Here is a 25688-nt window from a genome sequence, read left to right as displayed (position 1 = left end):
GGGGGGTAGGTATCAGAGGTTTGTGTATATAGGGAAGGTTGTAAATACTTTGATTTTTGTGGATTGAGGTTTAAATCCATGGATCTGGGTTTCCATAAGGTAAATAAGCTGGGGCACTTAGGAATCATTAAGAAATAGTACACTGTTTGTTCGGATAGTGGGTAATAATATCATAGTTCTCCCCAGAGGTTTTTAGCCGGTTGCTCCGCCTGGCTGATTTGAATTCCCCCGCCCAGCTCTCGGCAGCTCTCATACTCGGATGCACAGATCTCAGGCTGCTCTGTGCCATCTGTGCTCTGTGTCATCCGTTCAGAGGATTGCTGCCGATGAGAGGTGAGCACACGCAGTTCCGCCTTCATGTGAAGGAGACACAAGCAGCCCCATTCCCATCTCAAAGCACGAGCTCGGATTTCTGCCTGTGAAATGTATCCACCTCCAGCTCTGCGTGTGATCTCTGCATCCTCATAGCTCTGTGTGTACAAACCTCCATATCTCCTAAACTGTATGTCACAATGACCTGTCATTTGCAGGGTGTACAGGGGACCCTCATAGATACTAGTTACTACAATTTCAGCCCCCCAGCTTTAAAGAATTTCAAGATATGTGGGTCACAAATGTAAAAAGTTATGAAAATTGAACTTTGGGGTTGCTGTTTCAGAGAAAAGTGCAACTAGGAGTCCTAAATTGAAAGTGCAAATTGGGGACCCCGGAGCCACTAACATAGCAAGGAGGATTGGGGTGGGCCCCTAAATATATACCTATCTGTCACAAATCCATACTATGAAACTACTGTCTGCTTCTCTTCTTTGTACACCAATTTCTCTGAGGTGGGGGGTACAAAACTGAAAATAAAAGGTGCAAGTGTCGGGCACATTCTCCCCTTACAATCTCATTACTACAGCATCATTAGAACATAAAACACTCTGCCCATTAAAATGGTCTTCCCTGCCCTGGTACACATTCCTGTCTTATCTAACATTCTGAACTCCAATTGAGGAATGGGGAGATTTAAGAAACCAAAAATATAGGTACAAGTGGGGAATATCTGTGACTAACATCCCCTAAAACTTCATCACTATGGCATCATTAGAAAATGAACTCTGCCCACTAAATTGTATTGAGGTTGAGGTACAGGAAAGTTACAGTCATGTGTAACAAGGAAGTGCATTTTGATGGACAGTTTTTTTAATGTTGTAATGATGCCTTGGTGATGAAAGGTGATCGCCACACGTGTCTCCCACTTCCACCTTTAATTTTGTTTCCCTGCACCTTCTAATTATGGAGAAATTGGGGTTTGAGGATAAGATGCAGACAGATATGTGTAACAGAGCAGGCAGCACATTTTGCTAGGTAGAGATTTATGTTCTCATAATGCCATAGTAATTACATTTTAGAAAGGTTTAGGCACAAGCTTTTACACACTCACAGCTTTCAAACTGCGCTGCCGATGACATTACACACTGCGGATAAACGTCACAAACTGTTTTTATATAGAATATGGGCAGTGATGAGAGGGGGTCACTGTCTGTCTTGTCCTTATCTGATATCACATGCATGATGCTATTAAAGCATCACCACATTTTTAACATTATATTAAAGAGTGACTTTCTCTGTTATGTAATGGAAAAATGTGCGTTTTTTTTTTTTTTTTACACTTTTGTGGAGAGGACCTCTCCCCTTCAGTCTTCACTTCCATTTCGGTACAGACCGAAGGGGAAATCCGCAGCCTCCTGGGATATTTGTGTCACATATCCCAAAAGGCTCTGCACTGCTCCTTGTGTGCATACATCTTCAGAGGCTTTCTTATAATGTAAAAAAAAGTGTTCAATCTCATGCATGCGCAGTGCAAGACAGCACTGGATGTACAAGTGAGCATTAGAGAGAAGGTGGAAGCTGAGCCAGCATGGGCCTGCTGGGATAATTTTGTAAAAGAATCAAGTGGAAAAAAAAAAATGTTTTCACAAAAGTTCACTTTAACTAAATTTAGACACCGGAGCACATCTGAAGTTAGGCTGAATTCACACCAGCAGTAAGGTTATATTTGTCCATTCCTCATGCCAGGAACCACTGCTGCTTAAAAAACTTCTAGCTCTGAAAAAGCCCAACACTTACCGCCTGTTAACAATTCTAGGTGCCTAGCACTTACCGCCTATTACCAATCCTGGATGCCCAGCACTTACAGCCTGTTACCAATCCTAGTTGCCCAGCACTTACTGCCTGTTACCAATCCTAGGGGCCTAGAATTTACCACCTGTTATCAATCCTAGGGGCCTAGCGCTTATGGCCTGTTACCAATCCTAGGTGCCCAGCACTTATGGCCTGTTACCAATCCTAGGTGCCTATAATTTACCGCCTGTTACCAATCCTAGGTGCCCAGCACTTACCGCCTGTTACCAATAGGTGCCCAGCAGTTGCCAGAAGTCAGTCAGAAGGGGTAAATGTTTTTTGCTGCTAATATGAGCTAAGCCTAACTTGTTACACCACATTCACCACATTCATTATACTATTACACTACTACAAAGGAATACACTCTTAAAACTTAGAACACTTGTATGTTGGGTCACAATACACGGCATAGGACAGTTGTGGCAAAATACATAGAATAGAAAAATTGGATATACTAACGGGACAGGCATTACAAAGTTTTAACAAATAATTTGGAGAAGGTAGAACACTGAAACAATAAGAGGTTACTGGATACCCATGGCATAAACAACTGGGAGCACTAAATTTGCCGTGTTTTGCCACACCCCCTTTTTACCACCCAGTTACAGCTTACCACCCGGCTGAAAAAAATTTCTGGGGAGAACACTGAGTATATACATTAAATACATTAAACTAAGGCAAATGCTGAAAAATAGCAAAACACAAATCTGCTAGAAGCAAGTATGTCAGCACAACAAATATACATCTTTTATCCCAATCCATATTTGCAGTGTTCAGGGAACACCAACAATCAAATTATTCAGCAAACACTGGTTAGGACTTGCAGTAGCAAAATGATGGTATCCAGTTAGAGGAATAGTATCAAAGACTTGCACACAAGCACTCGTGCATAACACCATTACGTTTCCTTCTATTGGTATATTAAGCATATTTCTTGCTGACATTTTGATGATTGCATATTCACGCAGGTTATCATCACTTTTAGGTCTGGTAAACATGAGAGCAAAGTGTAAGAAATACATTGTGCTTTCTAACAGTCACTTCTTCAATGTATATGATGCCAAATACCAAAAGATGCTATGGAAAAGTCCTTTACAGATAAAGATCCTTTACACTTACAAATATCTTTTAATTACTTTTTTTTTTCAAATTCAAATTTTTCCCCATTAAACACGGAATGCCTATTAAAACAATAACAAACAGAATCATTGTCTGAGCAAGGTTTGTCCTTCCACAGTCTGACCTTAGCTGTCAATGGCCAATGATAAGACTACCAGCTGCACGTTTTTTTTTTCTTCTGCGCCACAATGCATTCTCTTCCTTTTTTAGGGCACAACACCCCAGCAACAAACAGCAGGGCTTATAGCAGCTGCCAGAATGCCATAAACCTATATATTTAGCTCTGAGCTCATTTATTGCCAAGCTCCAAATCTGCCTCCTAATGTTCCTATTTGCTCCACCGTTTTAATGTTTCTGACTAACAAGATAAAATTGAACGAGCATTCAGCAACAAAAATAAATCATCCATAAAAGAGAATAAACATTAAAGGTCTGTCCATTCTCACAGTATGAATTGTCTAAACTGACAAAAAAGGTATATTGAAAAACAGGTTTATGTATGCCAAGATTTATGTCTGACAATTTCATCTGTCACCAGGTCTAAATGCATTCAAAGTATTGTCATTTTTAGATATATTCTAATATGTTGTGTGTAAAATTAAATTTATCAATGGACGACAAAATGTGTCAATTTTATTTCAATGCATTGTTTGTAAATGTAAGTAAACACTGGACCAACTGCATTGGTTTATTATAGCTAAACTTGATGCTTGCCATTTAACAGTATGGGCACAAAGACTGTCCTTGACAATAAGGGAGGACACACACTTTGGAATTATAGTGAGATGCCCTTGATTTTAAAAGGCATCACGCCAAGGCAAGCTTCAGGTACAAAGTGAGAAAAACGTTTTCACTTGCATCAAATACAGAACATAGTGAACCTACAGAAATGGGGTTTGACATAGGGTAACATATCAGTATGTGAAGCAAAGCGGATGCAACAAAAAAGACAGCCCATTGGCTTTAATTGTAATATCATGTGACCGCGTTTGAGGCTTTACAAAACATGTGTTGAAACAAATGGATACCAAGACTAAAAGCAAATGCTGCACATCTTTTTTTATGTTCCTACCAGTGTGTTGGCAGCCTGCCACATAAAAGACAGACAGACATTAAAAGCGACAAGCAGTAACAGAATAGGCCCTAAAATTCTGTCAATGCTTATCTACTGGACTAAATGACTGAACTACTTAAAATACAAACATTTTATTTTCAGGTGAAAACTTTCACCACCAAAATGTGAATTTACAAAATTAATTTTGGTTATTTGTGAACTATGCAGCAAAACCACATTCTTCATATTACAGCACAACATGAAAGACAAGTAATTCCATCACAGAGGCTTCCTATAGTCACAGATCTACCAGTGCCAAGTGAGTTTCACTATGTTTCTATAAATAATACAAACTGCAGGGAACATGTGCAAGCCCAAACCACCTTTCCTCATGCTTCAGCCTATTAGGACTGGTTTGCCAAGGACGTGATGTGATGCATTCCTATCCAATGTTAGGGCTCCCCAGGTTTCGAAGCATGACCATCTATCAATCTATCTCTGGGATTACTAACTTGCAGAACAAGTGGTAAATTGTAGGAGATTTTTTGTTTTGCCGGCCTACCCTATGCTTTTTTTTTCTCGCCCATTTCTTCCACCCTTCTGGTCCCTACCATGTAACTAATTTCTAAGCCCTTAAGAAAAAAAAAAAAGATAGAAAAGTGTATGTAGATTAGAGCACTTATTTGGAAGGATAATCTCCTTTTTGTATGTGAGACAGGTGGTGGGAAGATGTAATTAAGCAGCCTCTTCTTCCCACCCTCTGAGCTTTTCACTCCAAGGTCTGTGCCTTCTTGTTTATTTTGAACTTTCATTTTTTAACAGTGCACTGCAGGTACCAAATCACTATGCTACATTTGATCCATGCATGTGGTTACCAGAAGTTTTCTGGACCTCCCAGGTATGGTCTGAGCTTTTCCTAAACAAGCACCAGCACTGTCTGAGTGGAGCGAATCACGTGCTGCTTCATACCCAGAATTAGACCTTAAGCAAATTAGCTGTTTACTAGAGCTTAGTGGAAACATGGTGAATAGGAGTATATGCTGCTGGCAGGTGGGTTATAAAGTAATTCAGTTGCTTTATTTTATACGGATAAAGCATAGGATTGTACTTTAAGTACTAACATTACACTAAACTATGACATGCAAGATAAACCTTCAATTTCAGGTCATGGCCTACTAAACCTGGCCTACTAAATTACCCAAATTTAAGACTGACACCCAAAAGACCTAACACTTAAAAGACCAAACAGTCCAGAGTATTTAGGATCCCTGGTCCAAGAAGTGGATCTAAGGCTGGGTCTACATGTTTTTAAAAACACATGTAAATGTTCCTGTTGCATTTATATGCGTTTTTAAACCTATTAGCGTTTTAGAGCTTGCCTTTAAAACGCTGAAAAATGCCTATGTCGCGTTTTCACGCGTTTACGCTTTTAGTGCTTAAAAATGCCAATGGAAGAGTTTACCCCTGTTTGCCAGCTGTAACTCAGCGGCTTAATTTTTTGAAGCTCATAAACGTGCCTCAAGGAAACGTCCTGGTGTAAATTAGCCCATTGGAATGCATGGGGATTTGAAACATGGGCTTTAAAAGCCTCAGGTTAAACGCTAGGGGAAAACGTCACAAGTAGACTAAGCCTTAAGGAGTCAAATCATTCACAAACTAAAAGGCACAGAAAGTTTTAAAAAGGCCACTAATGTGCTGAAGATCAGAGCAATGGGTTAACAAGGTTAGCGTCAAATATTTGAAAAATAATAAAAAAAATTTATATATATGCACATATATATATACACACACACACACACACACACACATACATATATATACATATACACACAGTACCTGTTTATACAACGTCTCTTTTTTTTTATACCCAAATCATTCAAGTTTTTTAGTCAACTTGCACAACCTAACTCAAGCATTACTCAAACCTGTAGCAAACTGTTTTTGTATCATGAAGTCTTCTAACAGCCATATGACAGATGTTGCTAGTTAAGACTTGCTATCACCCAGCGGCATACTGTAAAGGACAGACAGCTTTCCGAACTAATGTACCATGCCAGTTACGAATGAATTGCATGCCCTAGGTCTACCAGTGCCATATGTGGTCTTTAACACAGCTAGTAATGCATTTCATATTATAGCACTTCGCTTAACATTTAAATGTTAATTTTTTTAACTTATTTTTTACAAATCAATGCTCAACTCTTAAAATCAATACCACTTAAAATGTAAAAACCTTTTTTAAAGGGAAAAACAGATATTTTGGATTATGGTGCAAAATATTTGCAATATAAATATCTGTTTAGGAGAACTATTTTTGTACAGTCTTATCAGTTTTGGGAGAAAACACCTGATATGAGAAAGTAACTAAACACAAATAGCTTTGAACAGCCTCATCAGAGAACTCAAGAAAGCTGTCAAATGTATTTTGCCTCTTTCGATTTGAGAAGAAATCTTGAAAAACGTTAACTAAATTTAAAGTCAATATGCCCAAAATACATACAGAAATTTAAATTTGTCTTTCAGTTGGTACAGCTAATTCTGTGTTCATGGTCACTGCCTAAAGTTATCTTCTATCTCTACCACCAAAGGAAAGCGCAAGCTGTGGCCTGTTATATGTCGAGTTCAAAATTATGCTATCAGAGAAAATAATGCATACGGCTCGGAGCATGCCGTCCATTGAGTTTGATGGAGCAGGGGTTCTATCATTTCCAGATCTCTCCTGGTCTACATAGTGTTGCCGCTTGTTACGGCCTCTGCTCTCAGTGCTAAGGAATAATTTTAATCCCTACAGGTGGGGTTTACCCTTTACCCTCACGGCTAGGAAGGAATGCAGAGTAGTGATTCTACGATACCCTGAGGATTTACAATCTTTTTTGCCAGGAACTTGAAATTCATTGCCCGCCAGTTCTAGGTTGGGCTCCTTTACCAACCGCGGCGGTAGTCCCCTTCCAATGGCAGCGAAAACAGTAACAGAGGCGCTCACCGCAACTAAGTCCTACAGCGCTCTCAAGTTCTCCATCTTAGTGGTTCCTCACCATATTAAGGGAACGATTATACCCGTTTTTCTTGCACTTCATGTTTTTTCTGTTTTCCAATGCAAATTTTGTATCCTTAGCAATTTTTTGTAATCTTGCCTGTTGTAAACAAAAAGTTTGAATATGCACTATACATGGTTGCCTTGCTTATACCGTTTTATTGCTTGCTGCAGTAATGCAATCATTAACAATTTTTTTTTTTTTTTTTTTTTTTTTTCTTGTTACTTGTTACAAGCAAATGTATGGGTATACATGGCACTATACATGGTTGCCTTGCTTATACCGTTTTTTTGTTAGATATATATATGTAAACATTAACAATTAATTTTTTTTTTTTTTTTTTTAAGCTTACTTGTTACAAGCAAATGTATGGGTATACATGCAGTTCCTTTACTTATGTCTGACATGGCATTACTTTCAGACTGTTTTACGTCCAGCCGAAGTTATTTTACTGGTTCTTGATTGATTTGATTTTAAAGGTTGTTTAGCAGATGTTGCTTGCTTATGTGTCTTATATTGGTGGGGTTTCTGCTTGGAAAGAGGCAGCCTAGACCAGCATGCCCCCTCTCTATCCCATATTAGGATAACAGTTCTCCCCTCAAAACAAAAACTTGCCCTACAGGAGTGCAGATATTGCATTCCTACAAGAAACCCATCTGGTTTATCCCGGGACCTATGGCTTTGCAAAGAGTTACTATCCTCTGGTTTTTGCAACCACTACAGCCAAAACAAAATCATTGGGAGTTGCTATCCCGATACATTCAGGGACCCCTTTTACCCTAACCCGATCAATTATAGACCTGGAGGGTCATTATGTGCTCCTTCACAGCTATATTATTTCAGTGGCTTTTGTACTCTGCAATGGTTATGCTGCTAACATCTTGCCTTTTTGGGCAAGGTGTTGAATCTTAAACATATGCTGCCTCATACATACATAGATACATAGTAGTTAGGGGTGATTCCTCATACTCCCTCTCTAGACTGCCTTTACCTTGGGGGGGGGGGGAGTGCCCCCTCCTACCTCCAGTAACTCCTCCCGCTTTAGGACCTTAATACATACATTTTCACTTGATACTTATCCTAGAGATAAAGAATTTACTTTCTACTCCAAACCCCACATTACCCACACTAGCATAGACTATTTTTTTGTCAATTTCCCTGTACTTACGGCCACTAGGAGGTCCTGTATTGGAAACATTACATGCTTCGGTTTCCATAGATGTAGACTTTGACAATTTCCCAAGGCAGAGGTGTAACTGGAGACTAAATGGATACTTAAGTATTCCTCCCTATCAAAATTGCTCTCAGTACTGAATTGGAGCGCTATTTTAGAGAGAAAGCTGATTCTGTTTCGGAGGTTTCAACCTTTTGGGAGGTGCACAAAGCGGTGATTAGAGGGCACTGCATTAAAGAATCTTCTCGGTTTAAAAGAGATAAAGTACTTTATAGGCACCAACACACACAGTCCCTGAAAACACTAGAACAGAACCTTATAGGGAATCCTTCTTTACCATTTCTTCGTCAGGTTGTGTCGGTTCGTAATAAGCTGAAGGAACTAGATGTCAAAACAGGTAGAAAAGGCCTTATTGTATACTTGTAGGAGATTTTATGATAAAGGTAACAAAGCTGGTTCGCCCAAGATCAGGCAGCGACAGGTATACCCGGGGCAATCAGGGATAAACAAGGGGCACTGAAACATGATCCCGAACATATTGCACAGATATTTAGTGATTTTTATGCTGATCTGTATTCTACAATTCATGACTCCCAGCTGAATTTAGGGTCCCAATTATGTGCCAAAATAGATATATACCTTTCTCATTGCTCTCTGTCCACACTTTTAGCTTCTGTGGTTGATTCGCTTAATAGTGCCACTTCAGCTGAAGATGCGGCTATTTCTGCATTGCCGGGGAATAGGGCCCCAGGCCCAGATGAGTTTACATACCTCTATCATAAATTGTTCAGCTCTATCTTGGTACCACATCTAACTTCCTTGTTTAACAGCTTCATAAAGGGATCTTCCAACCCATATACCATGCTACATTCTCATATTTCCATTTTGTTTTCTTAAACAGGGTAAGGATCCAACAGACCCTGCTAGTTACTGCCCAATTTCCCTCCTAAATTCAGACTTGAAGCTCTTTACCAGAATTATGGCCATGCGATTAGGTAAATTGCTCCCTTCTCTGATTTCAAAGAATCAGGTGGGGTTCCATATTGGATGTCAGGCAGCAGATAATACCAACAGTATCTCTGATAGATGCAATTAATAAACTAGATCAAGGGGCTTTACTTCTCGGCTTAGATGCTGAAAAGGCCTTTGATAGGCTTAGCTGGCCTTTACTGCTTAGGACATTACATGCTGTGGGCATAAGAGGGCCTTTTCCACAAGCCATAAGGGCCTTATACTCGGCCCCTACAGCCAAAGTAAAATTCCCCCATGCTATATCCCCTATTATAAAAATAGAGAATGGTACGAAACAGGGCTGCCCTTTTTCCCCATTGCTGTTTGCGTTGTGCATTGAACCATTAGTGGAAACAATTGGGTGACACCCTGATATAACTGGGGTCAGCACTGAAGGAAGAGCTTATACAATTTCCCTATACACGGAAGATGTCTTACTCACCAACACGTGTTCCAAATTTGCTTGCAGCGCTGGCAGGATTATAGCACCCCATCAGGTTATAAAATAAACACTTCAAAAACAGAAGCTTTGCTGCTAAACCCTTCGCAAGGTACATTAGACCAGTCCCAAGCGAATTTACCTTTTAATTGGAATTACTGATAGTATGAAATAACTGGGAATTTTTCTTACCCCATTTTTCCATACGCTGTACAAGTCTAATCATCTCAATCATCTTTAATCATCCCAAGATATTTCAGAAAATATGTAATCTTCTGCATAAATAAAAACTTTACCAGTCCCTATGCCCCTCCAAGCCCTTAAACACCTCCAAATGGATGTTCTAAATTTAGAATAGAATTTCAAAATAGGTCCTCTGTTCTCAAAAAGACCAAGGGGGATTGGGTGTGTCCGATTTTCTTAAATACTATTATGCTGCCCATCTGCGGCATTAGGCATCTTGGGCCACTTTGACTCCATTCAATAGCTGGACGGAGTTAGAATAAAGTTGGGTATTCCCAATACATCCTGATTGCATGCTATGGAGCTCTAAAAGATCACTGCCTATCGATAGCGCCCTACTTGTCCCTTTACAATTTACAAAGCAGGTTTGGGGTAAATGTAAACTTAAATTCAGTCTCACCACAAACTGATACCCACTGACCTGTTTGCTGTACACGCCTAATTTGCCGGATCGTTTACGACTACAGGTAACTGCACCTTGGTATAACAAAAGGGGTATTCCATTTTAGACAAGTCATTCACCATAGAACTCATAAAGTGTTACCCTTTACGGTGTTACAGGAAACGTTGGAACTCCCCACCACATCACACTACAGCTATATACAAATACATCATTATGCCCAATCGCTCACGATGGGGACGGGCTTTGAGGCTATCACTTTTTTTGAGGGAGCCTGCGCAAGTGGGCCTGGCAAGCGGGCCTTCATTTCTGATATCTACCAGATCCTGACAGGAATAGAGGAAAGGACAACTTTATATGCGGAAATGGGAGGAGGTATTCCGTAGATCAATACCTCAAGAAATTTGGCACATAATATGGGACAATGCCCCTAAGAGTTCTTGGTGTACCCTGTATCGTGGGAACGTGTATAAAGTGATGATTCATTGGTATTTTACACTTGAACGCCTGAGGGCCATTTACCCAATTGCAGATAGCCTTTGTTGGAGATGTGGGAAAAAAATTTTGTGTCTTTATTCCACATTTTGTGAACTTTATCCAATATTGGTCCTTTTTGGGAAAAGGTTAATGACCTCCCCACTAATTTGTTCTATGTCCCTATACACAGATACACTTACTCATCATGTAGGACTATAAAAGTTTTCCCCAAACTGCAAACTATGATGATAACGTTGGAAGGCTGCTCTCCCGCAACAATATTAACACTAGCTTAAAAAATACAGGGCAGTAAAAATCTCGAAAATCCATATTCCTGATAGCTAAAATCTGACATGTCAACAACCTGAAGTCAATTTAACGCTTATATTATGAAACTTTTCATAGGCTCATCTTAAACATACATATAATGATAGCTAAATGCTATCTTAAAAATGAACTTATCAGTGGTTTAAAGATCTGAAAATATACTAGTCAAGATGAAAACCCAACTAAGAAGATGGTTAAAAGTCCAAGCCCGAATGACTGTTTTTTATTTCAATAACACTGGTAGCAAACTCTAAATTGTACAAAATAATATCTGACATGGCAACAAATTATAAAGCAAGAGCAGTCAACCTTTAAGACCTTCAACACTGGCATTTCACAATCTGCCAAAAATCATGGCAGGCAAGGCAGTTTCTTTGAATTGTATACATAAAGGTGGGTGGAAGTACTCATATCATCAGCTGCTTTGTCTACTGTATCGGAAATTTGCCGATTTGTGTTGATTTATTATGCCCAAGTTGTTCCACTTAATTAAAATGATGTCACACAAAATGTTCTTGCAAAATAATTTCAAACAGCATTAGCTACAGTAAATTGTGAAGGCCAAGAGGAAGAGGGGGAAATACATTCATTAACCCTGCTGTTCAAATGCTGCTATTCAGTGCAAAGCAGCAATTACACTGCATCACAAAAAAAATATTGTTTGCTACTTGGTCTAATCCATGTGTCCTATACTAATTTAAGTGCGCTGAATTCAAATCTGAAGTCCGATTCTGCCTAGGACTTTAGTATCCCAAGTTAATTACGCATATAAACGCGATTAGCTACCGCAGTTACCACGCAATCTCCTTAACTTTTGCCTCATAGTTCCATGACATTAAAAATATGTAGGTATATATGTTGCAACAACATATACAATTATACAAAATTCACCTGAGTCCTTGTCCAACACACATGTACAATTCAGAAGTGTTTCAGACACTTGCTTTTGCGTTTGTGGCTCTTGGCGGTCTCCTGTTGCGGAAACCAGCAGTAGTCGCCCATCATGTTGGGGTTGCACCATCCTTGATATCTTGTTTCCATACCAGAAATGTGCTAGTGGAAACTCTCTCCTTGTTCATCACTCACATCACCCAAATTTTCTGGGAAAAAGTCCAGATGGGAATGTAAAAAATGAATTCAAAGTGACATTTGGCAGCCAAGTTGATGGTAAGCAGTTAGCAGGTTGTTCACGAGTTCAGCATGGTTTTCAGGCTCTCTGGTTTCCCAGAAAGTTTTGTGTTACTAGCACAAATGATTTCCAAGCAGGAAGTTCAAGTGGGTTGAGTTTTTCTCTGAATGTGGCATCACGCATCAAACTGAAGATTTGGGGACCAACAAAAATGCCTGCTTTTAGTTTAGCATCTGTTATACTTTTCCAAACTTGTCCTTCAGATACTGAAAACCCATACCATCACAATCCATTGCGATGACAAAGTTTTTCATTAATCCAAGTTTATTATGAAGTGGCGGAAGTTACACTTTCTGTGGATCAATGGGTGATTTATGCTTCACATTGTACTGACCCAACAGTCTGTTCAGGTCTGGATGGCCATTCTTTCACTCTGTAATGGTTGCTGTCATCACAACTGTTCCACAGGCACAGAAAGCACATTTTGTACATCCCAATTGCAGGCCAAGGAGTACCACCACATTCAGGTCACCACAAATGTTTCATTTGTGTTCTGAATAGTTAATCAGTTTCAAATTGACCTCCATGGATTCGTATGTCTCTTTCATTCCCTCGGCATGAGCAAGAAGAACAGAAAGTTTTTAGTTACCTTTAAGCAGCAATTCATCTTTCAAACTTGCTTTGCTTGAGTCTATGAACAATCTCCACTGCTCTGGTATGTATTCGCAACCTAACTCCATCAGACCACTCACGTCAGTACAGAAGCCTATACCTTAAAATCTGTACGTGATAAATTCTAAGTTCAGATTTGGAATCAGCACACTCGATATCATGTAAATCACATGCGTTATTTCCTAGTAGCAAAATCGTTGTTGTGCAGTGTTATGAATCTGTCAAGTAAGATTTGTTTATTAGTATTAATTTTAGGGTCTGTTCCTGCGCAACCTAAAGGGTAATAGGTATAAGATGTCACAGGTTTTTGAAGTGAAGTATGAAAATGTGTAAAGCCTGAACAGGAAAAAGCCCCATCATTAAAAATTTCTATGGGTAATAAAACATTTAGTCACAACTGTACCAAACTTAAGGTATTCATAGTGTAAATACAAAGATAACCAGAACATGTTCCTTTGCTTTGATATCTAGATCACAAATTAAAAAAAAATAGTTCTTAATTCCTAAAACTAGAAGAGTTTTACATAGGAAGTTTCAAAACACAATAAAATAATAAAATCAAAAATTTTCAATGCAGATGAATTACCAAGTGTTGAAAAAAAAAATGTTTGGGGTGGCTGGGTGGTTTTCATGTTCCTAGTTCATACCATAAAATATCCAGTAACCCACATAAATTGTTGCAACTTTCTAATGCCTGCCCCCTTAAGTCACATTTTTCCTTTTTTTTTTTTGTATTCTGTTTTTATTGTCTGTCCAGTGCCCATGTATTTTGACCCAACCCATGTTTTGTCAATAGTGTAATCACTGTAGCGTAACAAATTTAGTTAATATTAGCAGTAAAAAGCGGAAAACAATTGCTGTTGTTGCCGTTTGTTTCGTCCAGGTTGTTCTTCACCTCACATTATCTGCGCAGGCTTTAGATCAGGTCAGATCATGTATCTCCATGAACATGCAAGAGATGCCCCAACATTATTCAACGACGCAGTGAGGTTTTGAATTCCTGATAACAGGTATATTTAAATGCAAGACCAAAAGAGACTTGGAAATTCTGGGCAGTATGCTGCCCTAAAGCAACAATCGCCAAATATATTCAAATTAAAAGCTAGGTTTCATGAGTAATGTATTGTGGGAATGTAAAAATAATATCTGGGTTGGTGCTGGTTAAGGTTTAGTTGGGGGTCTAATAGGAGCTTACATTTAAATGAAAATATGTTCAGCAACATTGAGGCACTCTTTACCAAACTATATTGTCATGCAGGTATACAATAATTTCTTAAATAAACTGAGCTCAGATTTGAAAATTCTTAAATGGATCGTAATGAGCTGCATCAATTGTTAAGTAAACCCAAACATTCCTAATAAATCGAATCCAGTTTGCCATGCTTGCTTTGTTTTTTTACTTTCTTGTCATGTATTCATTATGTCCGGGTAGCATGAACATATATTTTCAAAATTTTACTCAAACGCTGCCTGTATTTATGTGGGAACCTTTAATATGTAGTCAGCATCAAAATTGTCAGTGCTTACTACAGAAATTTTATTTGGTTAGTAAATTCCCCAAAGTGCAATTAATCCCTAGGTTCCCTATTTTGTTGCTGTGAATAAACAAATTAACAAAATGGTCAAAAAGTATGTGCAAGCCGTTTAGCATTGCTGACCTTTGAGCTCAGCAATACCCAGAGGATGTTATTCTTTAGATGTGATAATTACAAAATTTTTGACTTTGACTAGGAAGCCAGAAGCACACCAATAGTGCCTTATATTTTAGATAATTTTTGTTAATAGAATTTAAAAATATTTATTCATTTGTGAGAGTAGTTTATACTTTTTATTACATTTAGATGAAATACTTGAATTAGGTTTGAATGGTTTAATATATCTTCAATTACCAGTTCAGTATAGGTATTTCACCATGTTTATAAGTCTTTATTTTAGAAAAGACTGGAATGAACTGGACTATAATATGTTCTAGAAAGTTGTGTCCTTCAAACATACCAGCTTTGGTTTGATTTTGCATAATAAGATGAAAGGCAGTAGTCCATACTACAAATCCTAGTTCATCTGCTTTACATTTTCATCACTAAACAATGAAAGTATGAATGCTACTTAAAGAAAAAAAAATTACTAGTTTTTAATTTAAAGCAGAACTAAAGTTCACTTTAAAAACTTGTGATAACACAGAGCTTAGATTACAGAAATGGACAGGTAATATCAATTCTGAAATAATCACAGCTGTCAAAAGTTGTGCTAAGTATGTGCAGCTCAGCTTTGGTTGCCAGGGTTCCTGGCTCATTCCGACTTCCCCCTACGGTTGCTGGGACTGAATGAACTTCCAAACGCACATTCACAGCCCCCAGTACCGCCAATGGCTCAGACGTCCAAAGGGTCACCACCACACTTGATCCCAGCAACAACTGGATGTTCGGACAATAGCTTAGTTAAGAGGAGACTTCACGTCCTATACACCTCTCCAGGCTCTCGGCAGAATGAGGCAAGTTCAGATCCCACCTGCCATGTAATTGAGGACGGGGGATCCAGATCTTCATGTAGGCCCTGCAGTACGGGTGGATTTAGAACATTTGCCAGTGACTGAAAGCATTCTGTCTACTAACACCTTGAAAGAAGTGTTATAACTGTTAAAGAAATCACTACAACAGGATCTGAATCAAATGTAAGACAAGTTTAATACCACTCTGTCTGGGTGTGATAAACATCCCCATCACATGGAAAACAAAATGGAAGAATTCTCACAGGCCCATAATGACCTTGTGGATTTACATCAGGATAACACCAATGAGATAGCATGGCTTAAATCCAAACTTGCAGATAGGGAGGATCGCTCCCGGAGTAATAACATTAAAATTAGAGGTATCCCAGTATCCTTCACGCAAGAGTAATTAACCACTTACATAATAAACATGTGCCAAGCTTTCCTACCAGCTGCAACCTAGTCAGAGTTAATAATCGACAGGGCACATAGGGTACCAAAATCGTCATTTCTTTTGGCAGAAATGCCCAGAGATGTTTTGGTAAGGAAATATTTCTTTCGCATCAAAGAAAGTATTATGACAATAGCGAGGAAATCCCCACCTTTACCAGCACAATTTCAGTTACGAATACAATTATATGCCGATTTGTCTTTCACAATGATCCAGAATTGGAAAAAGCTAAACCCAATGACAAAAATCTTAAGGGAAAGAAATAATATATACAGATGGGGATATCCGACTAAATTATTGATCATGTTTAAGGGAAAGACATATTCAGTGTCTTCTTTGGATGCAGGGATGAAACTTATTCAGGATAGGAATTTTTGTTCTAGTCCTGCTAACAAATTACCAAAATCAAAAGCAAGCATCAAAATCAAACAAGGGGTTTGAATAGCCGGTTTAAGAGAGCTCTACTACAAAAAAGTTCAAGCTCTAAGGAGAGAAGTTTTGTTTTTTCAGGAAACACATTTTCATTGTACCAAAACTCCCAAATGGAACTTGGAAATTTTTTTGTCAGTATCAAGAAAAAGTGAGTTATGATAGCAATCAAAGACTTTCTACAATATCAATATATCCACCATGTAGAAGATGAGGAAGGTTAAGGTTGTTACATATTATTGATATGGAAGTTTAACTTTTTACCTATGCAACCAAACTACAGACACTATTCGCTTCTTCGCACTTTATTTAAGAAAGTGAAAAGGGTACAAGGATCACTAATAATAGGAGTCTTTAATATGACATCTCACTTTTCATTGGACTTTTACTCCAAAGCTTTTGGTTGAATTTGAACTGTACGATGGATGGAGATGTCAACACGAATTAGGGACTTTACCTATTTTTCCATAATGCACCATTCACATTTCCTAATCGACTTTTTTCTAATGGATTTATGAGGTCATCAAAGATTGGCACCATAACTTGGTCTGACCATGCTCCAGTGGTAGTGGAGTGGGCTGAAAAATCTTCAACACCAGATAGGCTATGGAGATAAAATACCTATATCCTAGCTCACCCTAAATACCAACAACTTGATAATGCTCAGGATGTATACTTTTCTACCAATGACACCAATGGTATTGATCCATTTCTACTATTGAAAGCTCATAAGAGGCATATGAGAGGGGTGTTTATCAAACTCGGCGCCAGAGATAAAAAACAAAGGTTATGGCAGAATAATGAGTTGTTAACTTCCATCAGTAAAAAGAAGGTAGAGAACAAAAAACCTCCTTCCCCTGGCACCGTTGGCCAGGAGAATTAAGACACGGCGAATAAAATCTAATATTTTTTCTATAGTTGACCCTAGACCCTAGGGACGTAGATGCTAGCTGGGCATCGCCAGGTTACACAAATGCCGGGCAGCGCTGAAGGATGCCGAGGGCACCGCTGGAATGTGGAACCAGGTAGGACTTTTAATCTCCCTGGCAATTCTATCCCGAGGAAACAAATATTAGGTTAAACAAATATTATCTAATTTTGTACATGTATTTAATAAGGCAGCATCTTTGGGGGTGTTCCCGAAGGAAATGCTTCAGGCTGTGATATTTACTTTACCTAAAGAAGGAAAAGACCCTACTCTTACCAATCAATATAGGCCAAAATCCCTTCCCAATTCTGATATAAAGATTTTTGCTAAAGCCTTACCGCTTAGACTCTAAAATTTGATTCCATGTTTAATTGGACCTGATCAGGTTGGTTTTGTGAAAGACAGACACACCCCTGATAGGAATAGACACCTAACCAACATCATATGGTAAGTGAAACTGCAAAAAATGTCCTTCTCTGCTGTTCCAGTTAGGATGCAGAGAAGGCATTTGACAGGGTCCACAAACATTACTATCTATTGAGAAATAGGATAATCTTTTTTTTCAACAGTTTCTGCAACATATTGTACTTTGTAATAAGCCGGAGATTTGAAGTCTTTTCTATGTAGAGTTTAGGTGAATACACGCAAATCTTATTTCTGGTGAGGGTAGGAGCATTTACAACGCTGACAATTAACTTTCCCAATCTATAAAGTGTAAAATTAAGACATTGTATATTTGGCCTAAAAAAATATCTTTTTACCTTATTGCAATAGGTCCTTCTCACAACGGCAAAGATTTGCAGCTTTTTTAAAAAGATTTATTATCCGTCTTGGCAGTATTACCGAGTGTGGCTTGGGGAGAATTTTTCATGGCAAAAGCAGTAACCCTGAGCCTAATAGTTACAGGTCTAATATATTAAACAACAAATTTCCACGCAAAACAATGTAACACTTTTGACATAAAAATATGGACATAATTAGAACGCAAGGAAGGTTAAGGATAAAAATTAGAGTAATAAAAATTACTTGCAACCATATAAAACTCAAACACCCGGGGTTATTTCACTGGCCACCATAAAAATGGCACTTGAATTTCTGTTCCAGACAACAGCTGAATTTTTGTTAGACAAAGCACTCTTGTTTTCCTGCCCTCCCCATGGCCATTCATATGCCCTATATTCCAAAAATAGCCAAGGGGAGAAGTGGTGTAACACTGGTGCAGCAGTCTGAGACCTTCAGCTCTGGAATCCAGAGAGAATCCAAGTATAAGAGATGCATCTAGCATCAAGAAAAATAAAGATTTCAAAATAGTGCAAAGCAATCCAAGACAGATCACATGAAACACAAAATAAAACACAAGTACAAGAAAGATACATTTGAGTGATTGTTCAGTAAATGTCAAGTCACGGTATCACAGCCCCTTCCTTCTCTGGGAGCTGCTAGATTGTTTCCTGTGCCGTCCTAGCTCCCAAGACTAAAAATATGTAAATGCATATATAATCTTGTTGATTGTTATTCAAATGTGAGCCCAGGTAACAAGGTACTTTGCCAGCCTTACAGTCTACAAATGTAATATTTTAAAAGGGAACCAATGTGAATAGTACAAGGGAACCAATGTGAATAGTACTAATACTTACATCAGGGTATTCTTTCACTGGCACATAAAGTTTTTCTTGTAACTGTACAATAGGCCCGATTCCATCTGGCAGTTCTGCACTTCTCTTATCATTGTTACTACCATTCAATGTGTCATTGTACATATCCTTCCGCACTCTGCTGATCTCTAAAATAGAAAAAAAATAGGAAAAAAAACATTTATGGTGTCCTCATGAACAAACATATTAGAGCGATCTAAAACATACATAGGAAACAGTGGAAATAGTACATTTTAATTACAAACATTATTTAGCCATTCAAAATTTTATTTTCAACTTTAAAAACCTTTTTTGAAGAGTTTCATTTTAAAATGTAGTTAAAAGTGTTTAAAGCTATACCCACTCACAGGTTATATGTTGTCTGTGCCTAACTAGACATATTTTTATTCCCTGGGGTGGAGAGGATTCCCTTCTGCAATAAAACACCTGCCTGCTGACAATTTTGTTTTTATTAGTTATAGGTCTACCGATTTTAGGATTTTCTAACTTCTGCTAGTTTATTATTCTTGATTTCCTATTACGATCCTAGTCACTATGGACAAAGTAAGATGAAAACATTACTAGAAAGCAGTTTCTGCACATTGCAGTTGGTGAATTTGTTGTTTCTCGCTTTCTTTACTCCTCACGGTAGATTTGAAGGTGCAACGTGTTGCAATTGTTTATCTGAGGAGCCCACAACTGGCTTCCAACTGAGGGGGGAAGTAAAGCCACAGATATTTATTAAACTATAACAAGCCTGACAAATATATATAAAAAAAATTTTTGGATACATATCCACTATTACTGGAATTTAAAAAAAAAATATTAAACTTCTAATAGAACTCTGCAGAAATTATGTCAAGTGTGTCAAATATAGTGAAAGGGAAACAAAATAATGGACCTGGGAGACCAGTAAAAAATGCTGCCCCAAGCAAGTAAGCCAATCTCTCTCCCAGAGTACAAACCTCTGTATTCTGCTCTAGACCGTAGTTTGTTTTACATAATCAGCTGGTTGATTTTTAAAATGATAACCAAATCCCCAGCAATGCAAGAGATTACTCTGGATTAGAGGTTTGTACTCGCTTGCTATTGTAAATCTGATTATTATGCTTCCTCTGCGGCCATAAGGTTATATTCAGCCTACATAGAGGAAATTTAAAAAGATTACAGACCCCCTGGCAAAATCCTCAGGTTTCACTTTGCTTGTAAAAAGTTATTACCACCAAATTAAACTTGAGCAGATATTTCAGTATAATATTGAAAAGGCTTAATTTTTAGCCAAAGAAAAAACTATGGACTGTCACATTCTACAAAACAAAAGAGTAAAAAAATGTATTTAAGGACATAATAGCTCTGAACTGCGGTGTAGTAACTGCGGTGTAGTAAACCGAGGTTTACTACAAATAGCATTTTTTATCACTCTTCAGTAAATCAATTTTAGAGAATTGATGCATGCAGTGCAGTTTTAGCAAGTTGATTCAGTTTAGTAAACAAGTCAGGAAAAATAATAATGAATGTATTAAAATATACAAACTTTGGTTTGGAAAGACTCTTTAGGCTTAGTCTACACGGACTGTTTCCCCAGCGTTTAACCTGAGGCTTTTAAAGCCCTTGTTTGAAGTCCCCATGCATTCCAATGGGCTAATCTACACCAGGACGTTTCCTTCAGGCACGTTTTTGAGCTTTATTTTAAACGTTGCTTGCAACGTTTAAAAAATTAAAACGCTGGTAAATCGCGGGAAAACGCGGGAAATCGCGGGAAAACGCGTCCATTGATTTTAATGGGAGCGTTTTCCTGCGTTTATACATGCTAGAAATTGTCAATAAAAAAGCTTCCATTGATTTCAATGGAGGCTTTTACAAACGTTTTAACAATAGCCTGTGTTCTGTGTCACTATTCCATGTGTCATGCATTAATAATTACATGTACTATGCTGTTAAAAATTAACACCTATGCCTGGCACGTGTGAAGATTGTCTGCCATTGTGTTTGCTTTTGGTGCTTTTCACACCTGCAAATGATGTCATTCATTATCACTTGTGTGTAGTCATTGTCTTTTATTGTGCTTCACTTTGCACTCTTTTCACTCTTTTCTGTGTATACTGTTACATTTGTCACTGTACTGTTGCATGATCACATTATCACATGTATGCAGGGATGTATGTACTTCCTGTACTTGCAGAAATCACTGCCCAGGGTTACAATTTGCATTTCTACCAAGTGCTAAAACGCTTGTAGAATCGCGGTAAAACGCGCATAAACGCGGCATAGACGTTTTTCAGCTTTTTCCAGCATTTAAAAAAAAGTTTTAAAACGTTAAAATAAGTGCATAAAAACGCTAATAAACGCAGTAGGAACGTTTACATGCCTTTTTACAAAACGTCCATGTAGACCCAGCCTAAGTGCATAAAAACGCTTATAAACGCAGTAGGAACGTTTACATGCCTTTTTACAAAACGTCCATGTAGACCCAGCCTTAGAGGATAACTTGTGCCTCAATTAAGGTAACACTCTCATAAAAGGAGGTATGATGGATAACACTGCTGGCCTACTAAAAAAAAAAGACAGTTGTCTGTCTTTGTCTGAAGTTTGTAATGTATGTAACAAAAATGTACAACTTTTTATTTTAAACTTCCACTTTCAATATAATAGCCTAGAGTTCGGCCACAGTAGCCTTTGTGATTCTTTAAAATGACATTCCCTTTACAGCAAACATAAGCTGTACATCTGTCCAGATTTTGTAGCCCCAGTAACCAACATGCTTACTGGTAGCCCAAAAGCTTTTTTGATTGCAAACTTCTACTTTATCGCTGTAAAGGTAGTCCCCGGGTTACATACAATATAGGGACTGTAGGTTTGTTCCTAAGTTGAATTTGTATGCAAGTCAGAACAGGAACATTATTTTAATAAATGCAATTAGGACAGATGTTTGTCTCAACATATTATTAGGCAGCATGGTTTCAGTTAATGTAAAAATTCCTCACTGCCAGTTAATCACAAACAAAGAAAAAAAAAACTTCTGGAGCAAGATGTGCTTTGATATGCTAAAAGAAACAACTGCAGAGATTGTCTTGGTCAGTTAAGAGTTACAAGAGGCTGCAGAAAGAGCTCAGTCCTTAAGATTGCTGGCAACCTTGGCTGTGTTTAGCAAAAGACTTGTCAAGTCATGCAAATGAGCCCCTTTAAGTCTCTGCCCTGCACAGAATGAGCAGAAAAGCCTTGTTGGAATCTAGGAGACATCCTTATGTCAAAATACCTGTACTATTGTGGTTAGAGAAGCCATCATCATGATGATGAGCCAACCAGTAAGGAGTGGAAGGGAGAGCAAAATCAGCAGCTATGGATGTTGACTTCGAAACACACAGTGTCCGGTCTATGCCAGGAAGTATGAGAACAGATGTGTGTGACACTACAGTTGTTTGAAGTAGCTACCCTTCATTATAAAAATAAAATGCTCTAGGTATAATTTTTAAAAATTAAGTATATAACAGAAAGTTAGACTTATGCAAAAATAAAAGCTATATACATTTTGACAGAATAGAAAAAGAGGACTGTTTCTTTTGAGTCAAGAAGTAGGACTGATTAATGTCATGCAACTAAACTATGGAGGTTAAGAGTTCTAAAGGCCTGCAAGCTCACCACACAAAAGAAAATGATTGAATTTTGAAACAGCTGACAAAATCAGCAAAAGCACTGTCCATTAATCACCAGGGTGACAGTTTAATCATCCTAAGTACTTTCCTAAATAATGCTCAGAGAAGAAAACCAGATTTTATTTTTAACTCTTGATAGCATGTTCTAGCATCTATATTTCCCAACATAAGGAGTTTTTGCCTAAAATTAACAAAATAAAAGGATACTGCCAACAACAGGGCCATAACCAATAAACAAAGCAAGCCAGATCTCAGCTATAGGAACAGTCTTAAGGTCTATCTTTGCCACCTTAAAACAAAGAGAATCAAGGGAGAGCACCGTTTCTTTTCAATTTTTAGACCTGCATTATTTTTTTTCAATGTGCTAATAGTTGGAATTTATTTTTAAAGCTTACAAATGCTTTTATGTAGTTGAATGAAAACTGAAGCAGATTTTCAATAAATACACAGGTATTTATTCTACCTTCTTTGACTTCTGTCGGCTTGCCATTTAAAATGTGTTTGATCATGCCATGCACAAAACTGTAGCGTCTGCCTTGTTAAATGACTATACAAAAACATGAAAAGCAGTAAACTCATTTACCTTGAAATATCTAGCAATAATATAAAAAAAGCATCATCTGAATGTAATAGGAAGGATTCCTCAACCAATGACACCATAAAAATGCACAATACCATAGACTGGACATACAAGGATTTTTAGGGAGGCAAACAGTAGGTAAATTTTATCGATTGTGGCCAGCGTGGCCCAACCTAAAGAAAGCCAGAGACAAATTCTTTAAAATTTTGTTTGTTCCACATACAAGTTATGTTTATAAAGCTTTGACTGTGAAATTTAGCAATTTAAAAATTTTGCGTCTTTTGTGAGCATCAGTTTTAAAAAGGTATTGTAACCCATTCAACTGAACTAAATATTCACAGGGCTTTATAGTATAGTAGCACCAATTTTAAAAATTAGAAAGGGCTTTTTACAGGATGCAAGACAATTAAAGAACATATACACCGCAAGTATGTATTCCAACAGTATCTTTTTAAGAATAAAGCCTGATTTAACTTTTTCTTTTAGCTGGCATGGTTGTTGATGGGCTGAGTGTGAGTGTGCAAGTGTGGCCTGTGCAGTGATCTTAAAGGAAAAGGGGCTTGTAGAGCAAAGAGTGCATTATCAAAGAGCGGAGGATGGCCCACAGGTAGAAGCGCGATGTGAAAATATTCTTTCCCCTGTGCTTGTCTAAACTTTAGAGAGCCAAGGACCAACAGGGTCGAGCAGTTGCTGTGTCCAAGATGTGTATAGGGTATAGCTCCAGCCATGTTGCCAATTTACCCTCTAGATCAAAACTATGTATGCACAAATACCAACAAATTGCAGACAACCAAATAAGCTTTTAGAAATGTTGCAATTATTTTTTACTGTTTCAGATAGGGCAGGGGATTACATGTAATAATGTTTTCTGCTGTGGTCACATTAGGACAGTATACAAAACCCATTTTTTTGTACTTTGCTTTAGAGCAGTGTTTCTTTTCAGTGGAACTCAAGAACCCTGGTTACCCTAGAGGCTGCTAGGGGATTCTTGATCAATGATCAATTTGTGCCTCTAAGGTTAGTTTATCTGATATGAATTGATCTTTTAGGCTCTCTGTAAGGGCAACATTCTTCCTACTGACCACCACACTAATGTACCAGGAGTTGTGGATATAATAATTGTAGTAGGGGTGCCCTTGGGACCTTACAAATATTTCAAGAGTTTCCCTCCAAGAATTTTGAGAAACATCTGTTTATTTAATGACAAGACCCTGGCTTTCTTTATTAGGACTTGTGTCACTAACAGAACAATTGGACAATCCTGTCCAGCTCCTTTGGCCCAATCCAACTCCTATTTTGACCCAGGATTCCCATGAGATACACACATGCAAGTAAAGCCCACCTAGGCAGTTTCTAGCTTTTTGTTTATTCACTTATAAGGAGAACACAGGAACAATTTTGAACACATTTTTTGTTGACTTTATTATTAAGCTTATTTACACTAAAATATGTATGCTAGTTCTGAAAGTGCAGTTTTCTTCTATCACGTCAGTTTTTTTTCTCTGAGGCTTATATTAAAGCGATTACTGTAGTGTTGATTTGTATAGGCTATTCATTTACACGCAAGACAGTGTGTTAGAGGTTGTGCGCTGTTCTACGTAGTGAAAAAGCAAAATTTATTTTTCTACTTTTACATGTTTTTCCTCCCTTTTAGATCATGTCTGGCTCTGCTGTTTCTCATTGTAAGTGCCGAAACAAACCTGATTCATTTTGTTATATCTGTGCCAGTTTCACCATTCCCAGTCAAAGGGCAAACATCAGCACATTTGTAGAGCAAGCCTATTTGGCATATTTCAAAGTTAAACTTGGTGATAAGTCTTGGGCCCCTCATAAGGTGTGCAGTGTGTCGAGGGTTTACGGATGTGGACAAAGGAAACAGGATAAGATGCCATTTGGTATACCTATGGTTTGGCGAGAGCTAGGAGATCATTTCAGTGGCTCATTCAGATGAAATCCCAGTGCTGGTTTTAGTTACATTACTCTCTCTTGAAGAACATGATTATGGAGATTAACTAGGTGACAACAATAATGAAGAGTTTGAAATTGAAGAGGACTCCGTTTGTAAGGGATTTGATAAGCATGAGTTGAGTGATTTGGGACTATAGAAGAAGGCTTCAGAACTCCTAGCATCAAGACAGCGTGAGAAAAACTTACTTGAAAAAAGGAACGAAGGTATCATACTTCCAAACCAGAGAAATTGTATTTCTGCAGTACTTTAGAACTGACGTGGCTTTGTGTATTGCCAGAACATACCTGGTTTATTGGAGGAATTGGGAATT

At 38.1% G+C, this 25688-nt stretch overlaps 1 protein-coding gene across 9 annotated transcripts in view; it reads right to left on the bottom strand.

Moving 5' to 3' along the window:
• The window catches only part of QKI (QKI, KH domain containing RNA binding), a 126406-nt gene that overhangs the window by 72662 nt on the left and 28056 nt on the right, over positions 1–25688 (bottom strand). For all 9 annotated transcript variants that reach the window (XR_011920395.1, XR_011920397.1, XR_011920396.1 and 6 more), the window contains one exon: positions 19180–19325. Coding sequence is in view for 6 of the 9 variants with exons in the window: in XM_072409064.1 (XP_072265165.1) it covers positions 19180–19325 (146 nt within the window). In the remaining 3 variants the exon portion in view is untranslated. The remainder of the gene's footprint in view (positions 1–19179; positions 19326–25688) is intronic.

This window comes from Pyxicephalus adspersus, chromosome 4, assembly GCF_032062135.1.
Source record: "Pyxicephalus adspersus chromosome 4, UCB_Pads_2.0, whole genome shotgun sequence".
In the NCBI taxonomy this organism is placed as follows: domain Eukaryota; kingdom Metazoa; phylum Chordata; class Amphibia; order Anura; family Pyxicephalidae; genus Pyxicephalus; species Pyxicephalus adspersus.
This window is presented reverse-complemented; position numbering and strand designations above follow the sequence as displayed.